Below are 12,927 nucleotides of genomic sequence, written 5' to 3' on the forward strand. Positions count from 1 at the left end.
TACCAGGCAGCGAGACGTCACCAAGCGTTGAGTTGTCTTGGTTTCCCACTGGTTGGCAAAAGAACCCAACGTTGCAATAGAGGGTGAAATGTAAGGCAAACTGTGACAAATTAATGCAAACAATTAAAACGTCAAGAAGTTGTTGTGCACATGGGTGTATAAAAAGGATTGTTACAAACTTGGGCATTAATTTGAACAGATTTCTGAAAAATACACAAAAACGAATCTTTTACAGCGGTGTTGAGCACAGAGACATTAGTCAGCCTTCAGATCACTGTTACATCAGGAATACTTTCATTTATTTCTATAATTCTGTTTATTCTTAGCGTCACCGTGACACAATACAACAATGCTAAGTCCTTTGACTCGGCAAATTTTAAAATGACCCGAGAGAAAAACAAACCTGTTTAATAACTAGTGGTTTTCAGAGTGTGTATAAATTCCCGGGTCATCGTTACTACACTTTAACTGGACAGAAAACATTTGGTCACTTCATTAATTGATTACACCTTCCAAGCACTTATTTTGGACTAAACATGAGCGTATTGACTCACATAGTTAATTCATCTCTACATCTTTTGGCTGGCTCCAGGTCAAACCTTTTCTGCCAACCAGTCGTCTGAGCACGTAAATAAACTCATGGAATGGGCTTATTGGGTCGAAACAAGAAAGCGGCACTACTGACCATGTAAACTGACTTTTTTTTTTTTTTGGTAACCGTTTTATGCCTGATGCCCTTTCTGATGCAGCCTGGGCTCAAACCTGCAGCCCTGAGGACTGAGCTACCCCGGCCCTCAAGATGTAAATAGATTTAGAAATTTTTTATTTTTGTATTTTATACTGGGTTTAGGTACAAAAAAACCCCAAACACAAATACTTTTCATTCACTCACTTAGGGGAAATACAAAATGTAACAGGTAAAAAGAAGATGCTCTAAATGAATCTCCGTTCTTTAAAAGTTCCTCTCCGGAGTGTGTTCCAGACAAAGCACAGCCATGAAGCCACAGGGTCAGCTTACGTCACAGCTCAGAGTCTTTAACAACAACAAAAATCTAAAAAATTGCTCATGGATTGGGTCTGTGAAGTCCCTGCCATACAACCTGTCCTCTGTGTGTCCTTTCAGCTACATTTGCAGGACTTGACGATCATGTTGGAGAGCTGCTCCACCTTAGGGGTCCGTCCAGAGTAGTAGAGTATCGTGAGGGGCTCCAGGTCCTGAGGCACGCAGCAGGGGGAGGCCGAGGCGGATGGATTCAGAGTGTTGTACAGGCTCAGCAGCTGTCAGGAAAACAAGGCAGAAAGGTTGAAGTCCAATCCAAACCTTCTTTAGTGCTGGATGATGTAATCTTTGGATGTACTTCTACAAGTGATTAACTTCTGGAGTCAACCGGATTCAAAATGCTTCAGCTAATCATTGTTAACAAACACAATGTATGTACTTTGTCATATTTACTACTATTTAGCTTGTCATAGAAGCATCTACATACACTTGAAATCCATTGTATGAATGTTTATGAAGCATTCACACTATTGTGATCCATTTTTCTTCTGTACATTTTTCGGCATATTTCTCGTTCCACAATTTTTGTGCAATTTCAACAAATCGTATATCAAAACGTTTACCTCGTTCAGGAAAGAGGTGCTATCTATGGCTTTTGGTATTGGTGCAACTTTAGCTTTTTTAAATACTGTATTTAGTCTTTTCTGCCACTTTTTTTCATAGAAAATGAATTGAGCTCATTTTTCATCCTTCAAATCTTTAGATCTGTTTACAACCTTTTACTGCTCCTTTCACATTTTGTTCTGGTTCAGCTTCTTTCAGCTTCTTTCAGCTTCCTTCTACAAATTTAACCTTTTTTTCAGCTACTTTCAGCTGTTGTTTCTTCTGTTTTGTGATCCTTTCAGATTCTTTTTGCTAACTACAACATTTTTGTGCTTCTTCTAAATTATTTCTGCTTCTCTCTGCAAGTTTCAGCTTTTCCTGCTACTTCAGCTACTATTTAGTTGTTTAATGATAATTTTAAAAATTTCAACATTTTTTGCTCTCACTTTAACATTAATTCAGCTTAATTCAGCAAAAATGTGCTCTCTCTCCACTTCCTTCTGGTAATTTAAGCTTCTTTATGATTTTTTTGCTGCTTTTCAGCTGTTTTTTTTGTGTGATTTAATCTGTTTTCAGATAATTTCCACCTTTTTGGGCTCATTTTTGTTTCTTTCAGCCTAATTGTGCAAACTTATTCTTTCTGCTTTCTTTGCTAATTTAAGCTTGTTCTATTTTTTTTAGCTATTTTTAGCAGTATTTTAATCTTTCAGCTGTTTTTAGATAAATTCATGTTTTTCATGGTAATTTCTGCTACTTTCAACCTAATTAACTTTTTTATGGTAATTTCAGCTTGTTATGCTCCTTTCAGCTTTTTTCTGCTCCTTTAAACTTTTCTGCTATTTCAGCTACTATTTTGCCGTTTTATTCTAATTTGAGCCTTTTCGGCTAATTCCATATTTGTTTAGCTCATTTCAGCTCTATCCACTTCTTTTTTTATCCAGTTTCCTAACTGTTGTGCTCATTTCTGCTAATTTATACCTCATTCAGCAATTATGTGTTTTTTCTGGTTTCTTCTGCTAATTAAAGCTTGTTCTTTCATTTCAGATGTGATTCAGCAATTTTTTTAAGCTAATCTCAGCTGTTTTTCAGCAATAAGCATTCACACTGCATTTTTGCAGGATACGCAATTTCTCCAGTTAACTTTTGGAGTCAACCTGCTTCAAGACAGATTAATGTCTCTGCAAAAACTGGTCAGATTTTGGTCTAAAGTTCAATGAAAGTTTAGTAGACATTCAAAAGTAAATAAAGCGTGTAATAATTTATTCTGCTCATGTGGAGGGTCAAAGTAATCCCATCGTATTAAGCTAATCCATCACATCGGCACCACTTTAATGTAAACTAGAAACAATCTGTGCAGCAGCTCAGCTTCATGCTGAACGACTGTCATATTTTAATGAATACAAACTCATTTTGATTTTATTTAACTGATGTCTCACAGGCACCTTACTGTCATCTAAAACCTCATCTTGTTTTGTGTTCTTATCTGCCAGTATCACGCAGCAATATACAAGAAATGTATCTTTATAACAACTAATGTTGTTTTCCTTCTACTCTAAACTAAACAAAACGATGTAGTTTTTTTTTTTTTTTTTTTTTGTATATTATTCGCATTATGAGCAATTGGAAAGTAAATGAAATAAAGTTTTTAGACATTCAGCTTGCTATTCAACCTTTATCTTTTGCATGACTTTTCTAAAATGATTCAAACCTAAAGCTGCAAATAGATGCCAAAAGCAACACTAATTTTAGCTGGCATACAATCCCAACTGTGAATTCTTATTCAGCACGAAATGCAACATTTCTCCCTCTTAAAAAAAAAAAAAGCATTATTTGACAGTCGTCCTGAAAAAAACGTTTACCATAGCTTAACTCTGCAAGTTTTTACAAATATTACAGATGAGCTACAATGTGGTAGCTGAAGATGATCCCCAACAGATAGTCTGAGCACTGATTGTGCACAATCTTTGCCTATTTATTTTATTTATATTTTTTGGCCAGTAACTATTTATTTTATATATTATATATATTTAACCCATGCATTTTGATTAAAATGCAAACATGCATGGGTGAAAACTGCGGTTCATGCAGCACAAGATGGACAATGCAGGATCCACCTGCACTTGTATATAAAACGGCTACGCTGCTTGGGCCAGACACTTATTATAAACCTTTTTAAGCGTCTTGGGGTTTATTATTTTAAAGCCAATCTTCACATTTAAATGGATCCCAGAGGTGGAAATAATCAAATATAAATTAAAAAAGTCTTCATAGCTTTCCACCGCTTTGTGTAAATCATGAGTTGTGGTTTAGTTTTTACCGCCTCTCAGGTTTGCTCACCGAGCTATGCGTTGTATCTGAGCTCCTCAGGTAAGGGCAGGGCCCCGAGCAGTAGTTGGCATCGTACCCACTTGGCTCATGGATCCACTTCCAGTCCAGGTCACGCCTGAAATCGATGTGGAGTCGGCGGACGCAGCAGTTCTCCTCTGTGTTTCTGGGATGAGACGTACGTTGCATAAAAAGCCTCCAACGTGGTTAGCTAAAAACGATTAGAGCGTCTCTTACGAGAAGCAGTAGCTCGTGTCCAGCGCTCTTTTGCGTCGGCGTGTGGACTGAGTTTCCAGGCGATGGGGTGGGAGCATCATGATGAGGAGGTGAGGAAGATGTTGTTCCTTATTCTTCTTCAGATTATCCAGATCCAAGCGGCTGTACTCCTCCTCTCCATCAACACCTTACCCACAAAATGACACATTTTAATCTGGTACATTTTAGTTGCATGTCTTTTTGTAACGGTGAGAAAAAAAGATTAATTATTCTGTACACTGTAAGTTTAAAAAAAAAACAATTCAACACGAGACAAGCTATAATCACACAATAACTCTAAAACTGCCAATAATTTGAACACATTTGTAACAATTAGGTCATTTTGTATAGTAAATTTGAAGAATCATATCTGCAGAACATGTAACCAACCTTAGAGGGAGAGGAATTATAATAAGTATTTCATGAAGTCATTAAATTCCCAAACTGATCGAAGGAGTATCTGATTTCTGTAAAAAAAAAAAAAAAAAAGTAGAAGAAGATTGAAGCTCACCTTTAAACTTCACCTCCAGCACTTTGTTTTCATTGTCGATGACTTCTCCATTTGGGCCGAAGGTGTTGCAGGGACAGTGCACGCTGATCTCCAAACCCAGGTTGGTTCCTGATGACAAACGATTGAAAAGATCCATCATGCATTTATCATTGGGATGAATAATGGAAAACCTTCTGATCGTTGTGAAACAAATGTTCCTCACCTCTGTTTATCAGCCACTCCCGCACCGTTTCAGTCACGTCGAAGGAGAGCCATTCCGGAGAACCTCTGGTCAAAACGTTCTTAGCTCCGATGTAGCGTTGCTTCCTGATGTGCTCGTTTGGCCTCAAAATCTGCAAAACAACAACGCACAGTCACTATAACGGGTTTGAGAGACACATCACCTTTCTAATCTCTTACAGACGTGCATCTTTGTCAGTGGTGGACAGTAATGAAGTACATTTACTTGAGTACTGTACTTAAGTACATTTTCTGAGAATCCAATAATGGTCAGTCAGGTCACCTGGACAGTTTTTCTTTCTTTCTTTCTTTCTTTCTTTTTTTTGGTGGAAAGATGTTTCGCCCTCTATCCGGAGGTCTTCATCATTCTGAGGTGTCCCAAGTAAATTGTTTACACCACTAAGCAGTACACTCCTTTAGTGGACCAACCAGTTTGCTGATGATAAGATGGTTTCTGGGGAGCTGTCCTGTCCCCTGTTAACTCCTACCAGGCAGGCAGGGACTCCTCAGACTGATGAAGCCCTCAGGATAGAGGGCAAAACATCTTTCCACAAAAAATAAAATAAACCATCCAGATGACCTGCTTGACCATTATTAGATTTTGTACCTGGATGATTGAGCATGAACTTTGATGTCTTGAACCACTTTGGCTGTGGCTGCCTGCCTGGGAGGAGTTAACAGGGGACAGGACAGCCCCCAGAAACCATCTTATCACCAGCAAACTGGTTGGTCCACTAAAGAAGTGTATTAGTGGGGTAAACAGTTTACTTGGGACTCCTCAGACTGATGAAGCCCTCCGGATAGAGGGCGAAACGTCTTTCCACTTAAAAACACTGTTCAGATGACCTGATAGACCATTATTGGATTTTGTACCTGGATGATTGAGCATGAACTTTGATTTTCGGAGTATCTTTACTTTACTTGAATATTTATGTTTTTGGGAACTTATAACTTTCACTCCACTACATTTCAAAGACAAATATTGTACCTTAGACTCCACTACATTTCTAGGAAGCTTCTTGTTTACTTGTTCCTTTTGGCTCATCTTTATAATCCACTGTTGCTATTTTTCTTTCCTTAAATGCAGCTGGCCAGTTGTTGATTCAGGTATTATTCTAGATTCATCTGTGCAGAACATTCATTGTGTTGTCAGCTTCTACGTTAAGTATGGCAGTACTTTCATTTATCAGTGTTACTGTTTCCTCTCCTGAGTTAAGTTGTTGCTGTCAATATATGCACTTTTACAGACAAACAATGCGGTGTATGAATACTGAAGTTGAGGAAAAGACTAAATGTGCATCATCTGTTAGGATTTCCATGACTTTCCACAAACATGTAAAATGCAGGAAGATATTATTTGTAGTTTACAGGTTTTATTAAGGCATGTGGTGTTAGAGTGGTTCTACATGTCAATACATCATCAGGTGGTTTCAGAGTTACAAGGTTCTGTAAAATCACTCAACAATACAGCAATGTACTGATGTTAGAAAATATAACTTGTACTTTTAACTACTTGAATATTTTTTAAATGCATTTAACACTTAAGTATTTTCAAAAGTAAGTTTTCAGTACTTTAACTTGAGTAAACTTTTGACTGAGCAACATTTACTTGTAGTTGAGTAAGATGAGTATACTTTTACTTAAGTGCTAGAATTGAGTACTTGAGTTGATCTTTGTTAATGTTTTGGAGCACGATTAGTGTTGCGGTTGAGATAATGTCTAACTTTAAGTGTTATTTCTTGAGCATTAATGTGCAGTACAAAGAATCTTCTTCAAGTCTTTGTGGCTCAACAAACTTAAAAATAAACATTTAGCAGACGTATCATTTTTCTGCTCTCATGATTCAAATTTTAGGGAAAATGTGTTTTTCTTCAACTTCACCATAAAACGAAGTCTGCACAATGATCAGGAAACACAAAATACCTTTTACAAATATTGCAATGAAGATACTGTAATAAAGTCACATGTTTTGTCAATCAATCCATCTATGAATCAAAACTTTATTTCAGATACATACATGATCCATAGTAAACAAAAACAAGCAAAAAAGATAACGACATCAAGACACAATAAAAATAGAACATTCATCCATTGCCATGTTTATGTATATATTTAATTCATTCATTTAAAAGAAACAAAAGAAACAAAACAAATTCATAAAAAAAAACCATTGAATGAAAAGGGTGCATAAAAAAGAAAAAAATTCTTATAATATCTGCCCCTTATTTAAAATATTATAAAATAACTTTAAACAAACAACAACTTAGGTTTGAACATCTCCAAAGTGAAAAGAAAACATCAGGCATCCTTCACATGGTACTTTCCTAACAATTTTAACTTGACCATCTTTTTAAACATATACATTGTTTTAGAAATGTTTATGGTGATATCAAGACAATTCCACAATCCTGTTCCCTGAATTACAACACAACTCTCCTTCAGACTAGTTCTAAATGGAGGTTTTACAAACATTTCCATTCCCTTAAAGTTATAATGACTCTCTTTTTGAACACATTTTAATTGAATATTTGAGGTAATATTTTTATGAGCTTTATACGTGACTTGTAAAATACTATATTCAACCAAATCAATTTTTTTTTAAATAATTTCAACTTATGAAATAATATATTTGTTGGGTGACCATAGCACTTCATACTAAGAATTCTTATAGCTCTTTTGTGTAAAATAAAAATTGTTTGTTTTGCATGCTTTTCCCCAAACTTCAATACAATAAAATGAATATGGAACAATCACTTCATTATACAATATATACAAAGCTTTGTCATTCAAAAACTCTTACTTTTTACAGTTTATTCTTAAGTAATTTCCATGAGATTTCCATGTCGGCTTCTCTTTAATAACGACACCCCCAAATTTTATTTTATTGACTCTATGAATTTCAATACTGTCAAATTTAAATTGTACTTTAATAATTTTCTTTCTATTTCTAAATATCATGTAATTTTTTTTATTTTTATTTTTTATTTTTACCAAATTTAATGATAAATTCTTAAGTTGGAATGAAGTTTGAATTTTTACGAATTCAGCCTGTATCATCTCTAACATCCGTTCAATACTGTATCTTCACCTGAACAAAAAAATGTGGTATCATCTGCAAATAAAACACACTTCAAAAACCCTGACACATCAGCTAGATCATTCATGTACAAATTAAACAACTTTAGTCCCAACACAGAGCTTTGAGGAACTCCACATCCATTAACACACAATTTAGATTTTACATCGTTTATCTGGGCAGCACGGTGGCGCAACTGGTAGAGCTGCTGCCTCTCAGCGAGAAGGTCCTTGGTTCAAACCCCGGTCCAGGGGCCTTCTGGGTGGAGTTTGCATGTTCTCTCCGTGCATGCGTGGGTTTTCTCCGGGTGCTCCGGTTTCCTCCCACAGACCAAAAACATGCATGTTAGGCTGATTGGTAACTCTAAATTGTCCCTAGGTGTGAGTGAGAGAGTGAATAGTTGTTTGTCTCGTTTGTCTCTATGTGTCCCTGTGATGGACTTGTGACCCGTCCAGGGTGTACCCCGCCCCTCGCACAGTGATTGCTGGACATGGGCACCAGCGACCCCCGTGACCCAAAATGGAATAAGCGGGTAAAGATAATGGATGGATGGATGGATGGATCGTTTATCTGTACAGTCTCCTATTACTCAAATAACTAGATACCCACTGTAGTGCTAATCCTCTAATGCCATATTTATTCAGTTTTTCAAGGAGAACGGTGTGGTCAATAGTGTCGAAGGCCTTTTTTAAATCAACAAAAACACTTAACACAACACTGTTTTTGATCAACAACATTGATATCTCTTCTATTAGTTCTTTGAGAGACACTGATGCTGAATTATTTGCTCTAAACCCATATTGACTATTATTCTGCTTATTTATGAATCAATCTAATCTGGTTACAAATAATTTCTCTAATATTTTTGAAAATTGTGGCAGCAAGGATATTGGTCTGTAATTACTGAATACGCATTTCTAGCCATATAAATTAAGGCACCAGTGATTCCACAGACTAGAAGAGAACCTAACTGAGCTTTGTATGGGGTTGGTCAGAGTATAAATGATGCTATTTACAGAGTCTGTTAGCCTACACATACATCTGTACTTAAGGTTTCGAAGCACAGCAGCACAAGCTGGTACGTTGACATTTACAAACATCTGACTGGCACTACTCCATCACGGCACCTCAAGCAGCATCTTCATGCCATCATTATACACCACCTGAAGTGTATGCATACTGCTTTTTCTGTAATGCCGCCACAGGTGGAGTATACATTGGAGTACAGTATGTTTTAAAGAGTGCAGTTTTTACACATAGCGAACTTCCGAAGAAGCATATTAGCTTGTACATATTGCATATAACGCTGCCTGTACATGTCCCTATCATCAAACAGGTCAGCGGTTATGTGATGTCCCCATTATTTCACCTCCTCACTGACTTGGAGGATGCTGCCAAACAGAGTGAAGTCAGGGAAAGAGAGTTTAGTGTCCTCTTTGCTCCTGACAATCATGATGTTCCTCTTTTTGCATTATATTTAATATCAACATCCAATCCATACTGAGAGCAAACCCTTAGTCGCTGCAGACCAGCGCTATATATATGGACAAAAGATTACAAGATGGTCAGCCTACATCAGGTGGTTGATGGCTGTATTGCCAACCCGACAGCCAGTCCTACACTGATTCAACAGCTTAGATAAATCATCCATATACACATTAAAAAAGCAAGGAGACAAAATGCTGCCTTGGCGCACACCATTACTCACATAAAAAGAAGATGATACAGATTTCCCCCATTTTATACACATAGACTGGTGATCATACCAATACACTAAGATTCTAAATAAATATTTCAGATTATCACGATGCTCACATTATTCTCTTTGTGCCGCCTGTAAGCATCAGGGTCCAGCTGATTACCACAAATGTATATTGAGAACATTTTGCAATTTGCTTCTGTAGTTTATTGGGACTCCCTGGCCATGGTGCATGTACTAATATGTCAAATATCAAAAATATTTGACTGACTAAGCAGCCCTAATACATAACTATACCAAACCACCTTTGTATTTATACCAGGAGAAATTACATTTCCTGTGAAAATGCAGTGTGAAAGCTTACTGCTGAAGGACTTGTTGGAAAACAGCTGACATCAGCTCAAACCATGCTGAAATGTAGCTGTACTGGAAGAACAAGCCCAAGTTAGTTGAAGAAAGCAGAAAGAACAGAAATGAGCATAAAAAATTAATAAATTAGCTAAAAAAAAAAGCAAACACTGAAATTAGCAACAAAAAAAAAATAGCTGAAAAGCAGCTGAAACAGCAGAGAGAAGTTTAGATTACCAGAAGTAAGTGAGAGAGCACATGTGTGCACAATTAGGGCACAATCAGGCGGCTGTGGCTGAGTGGTTAAAGCAGTCGTCCTCCAATGCAAGAGTTGGGGTTCGATTCCACCAGCAGTCACATGCTGAAGTGTCCTTGGGCAAGACACTGAACCCCTCATTGCCTCTGATGTGTGTCCCATCAGTGTATGAATGTGATAAAGCACTGATTATTCTTTGTAGAGATCTAATAAAGTCTGTATGAATGGGTAAATGAGAGCACAGATTGTGTTGTAAAGTGCTTTGAGTGTCTTGATCAGATATAAAGGCACTATATAAATATACAGTCCAGTTCGGCTGAAAGAAGCAGAAATGAGCACAAACGAGTGGAAATTATCTGAAAAAAGCTTTAAATTACCAGAAGGAAGTAGAGAGCACTCTTTTGCTGAATTAGGCTGAAAAAGGTTGACACAAGTGCAAAAAATGTGGAATGAGCTGAAAAGGCTAAAATAAGCATAAAACAGTTATAGTAGCTGAAAGGAACACAATAAGCTGAAATTAGCTGAAATAAGTTAGAAGAAGCACAAAAATGTTGTAGTTAGAAGAAATAATCTAAAAGGCGCACAAAACAGCTGAAATTAGTTGAAAGTACCTGGAAAAAAAGTTAAAATTTGCACAAGGAATCTGAAAGAAACTGAACCAGAACAAAATGTAAAAGGAGCAGTAAAATGTAAACAGAGCTAAAGATTTGAAGGATGTAAAATGAGCTCAATTCATTTTCTACGAGGAAAATAAAAATGGCAGAAAAGGCTAAATATTTCAAAAAGCTAAAGTTGCACCAATACCAAAAGTCGTAACAGTCTTCCCCTGAACAAGCTGAACATTTTGATATATGGTTTGTTGAAATGGCACAAAAATTGTGGAACGAGAAAGATGCTGAAAAACACACGGAAGAAAAATGGATCACGATAGTTTGAATGCTTCATAACGTTCGCATAATAAACGGAGGCCTTGAGTTACTAAAATGACTAAAACAGACACAGAATTGTTGTTCCTCTCTGCTGTTGCAACATCTTTGGTGGACGTGCACAGGAGTGCTTTTAGAAGAGAACCAAGAACATCAGAATGGACTGAGCCAAAGCTGAAAATATGTTTTTATTTTACTTTCACTTCCAGTTCACAAAGTCAGTTTAGGAGTTCTGATCAAACTAGAGTCCTCAAACAGTTTAATCTGGACTCAAACTGGATTAACTAGCTGTCCAACATGCTGGCCAGCATGTAGCAGATTATTCACCCAGTCCTGGCGACAATTTTATGTTAAGAACGTTAAACTCTGATATTTGGGTTGAATCTTGAAGCAGTCAACCACACCTAAACTCATCTGACAGGGGTAAACTTTCTTTTGTATAAAAAATGTCAATTTCAATTAAAAAAAAAAGGTTCAGCGTTGTTGCTTTGACTAAAAGCTTTGTGTTTGATATGGGTAGAAGGACAAGGAAACGGTACCTTTACGCACCTGGTAGAGCTCAATCCGCTGCTCACTCCTCTTGGCGCTGGCGTTTGGGACCTTCAGGGCCCGAAACTCTGCTCTGAAGAGGTTGGTGGAGTTCCTCTCCATGGGTGAGACGTTAAAGCGGAAAATCTTCGAGCTGCCTTTAGGGCAGTAGAATAGATCATCTGCAAAAGAACAAATGAATTAAGAAAACAAGTCAAGTCTGGCATTCCTTGAAAGACGTGCACATCCCCTGCTGCCTTTCATGCATGTGCTTCAGATCATCTTGCGGTGAGTAAAGACAAAGTCTAACATTGAAGGTAAGCTGTGGCAGCCATCTTGAATCAGACTCTTAAAGATAATGGTAGATGCACATCATAGCAAGAAAGTTAGCTGAAAAAAACTCAGCTTGGGTCTTAGTTGGATGAGCTATCAGTGCTGCTGGCAAAGTTCTCAACATGTTCGGCGTGAAAGGGTAACACTGAGACACACTTTAAGATTTCTGAGCAAACACTGCCTTTAGGACGAGATCTTTTCAACAGACTCTCCAGCGTTTTTAACGTGAGGATGCCAAACCACACGGTGCAGGCAGCACAAAAGATGCAGAAGAAAAAGATACAGACACTGGACTGGACCGCCTGAAGTCCTGAACTGACCTGAGTGGACAATGTGTCAAAATGTGGGAAAAAAAAAAACCTCCTCCAATGTTGAATAGGGTGCATTTGCAAGAAACAAAAACAAAGTATCCTGATGCATGCGCAATAATCCAGGTAGAAACATCGAACAAAGTCAGGTCCTCTGGATGGATAAAAAAATTTTTTTAATAAAAAAATAAAATAACTTGTTTAAATGTGTTGTCTTTAATCCAAAAGACTTCTTCAGTCTGAGGAGCTGCATGAAACTCAGTTTTATAAATAGCACCTTCTCACAGTGGATCAACCAGTTTGTTGTTGACATCCAGAACTAGCTGTTCACATGATAAGGGAGGACCATCATCCTAATGACTGATCCTTAATGCCCTGATGGCCACTTGCTATTCACAGAGGGCTGAGTGGGACTAGCAATAGCATTGTTGTAAGATGGTGACAATTGGACACGGAGACCTCCGCCCCTGTTTAACAAGGGACGGTTTCTCAGCAAACTTCATGCTCAATAATCCAGGTACAAATCCAACAAACTTCATG

At 37.4% G+C, this 12,927-nt stretch overlaps 1 protein-coding gene across 1 annotated transcript in view; it reads right to left on the reverse strand.

Annotated features, from left to right (window-relative positions):
* Window positions 1-1,012: 1,012 nt before the first annotated feature.
* LOC119418181 (transforming growth factor beta-3 proprotein) overlaps window positions 1,013-12,927 on the reverse strand; it is a 14,725-nt gene continuing 2,810 nt past the window's right edge. Inside the window, exons 2-7 of the mRNA XM_037685438.1 lie at window positions 11,768-11,928; window positions 4,897-5,026; window positions 4,695-4,802; window positions 4,166-4,331; window positions 3,941-4,094; window positions 1,013-1,278 (exon numbers count right to left, since the gene is read on the reverse strand). Of these exons, the coding sequence (XP_037541366.1) occupies window positions 1,120-1,278; window positions 3,941-4,094; window positions 4,166-4,331; window positions 4,695-4,802; window positions 4,897-5,026; window positions 11,768-11,928 (878 nt within the window). The 3' untranslated portion in view covers window positions 1,013-1,119. The remainder of the gene's footprint in view (window positions 1,279-3,940; window positions 4,095-4,165; window positions 4,332-4,694; window positions 4,803-4,896; window positions 5,027-11,767; window positions 11,929-12,927) is intronic.

Source organism: Nematolebias whitei, chromosome 12 (genome assembly GCF_014905685.2).
Source record: "Nematolebias whitei isolate Nwh7 chromosome 12, NemWhi1, whole genome shotgun sequence".
Classification (NCBI taxonomy): Eukaryota; Metazoa; Chordata; class Actinopteri; order Cyprinodontiformes; family Rivulidae; genus Nematolebias; species Nematolebias whitei.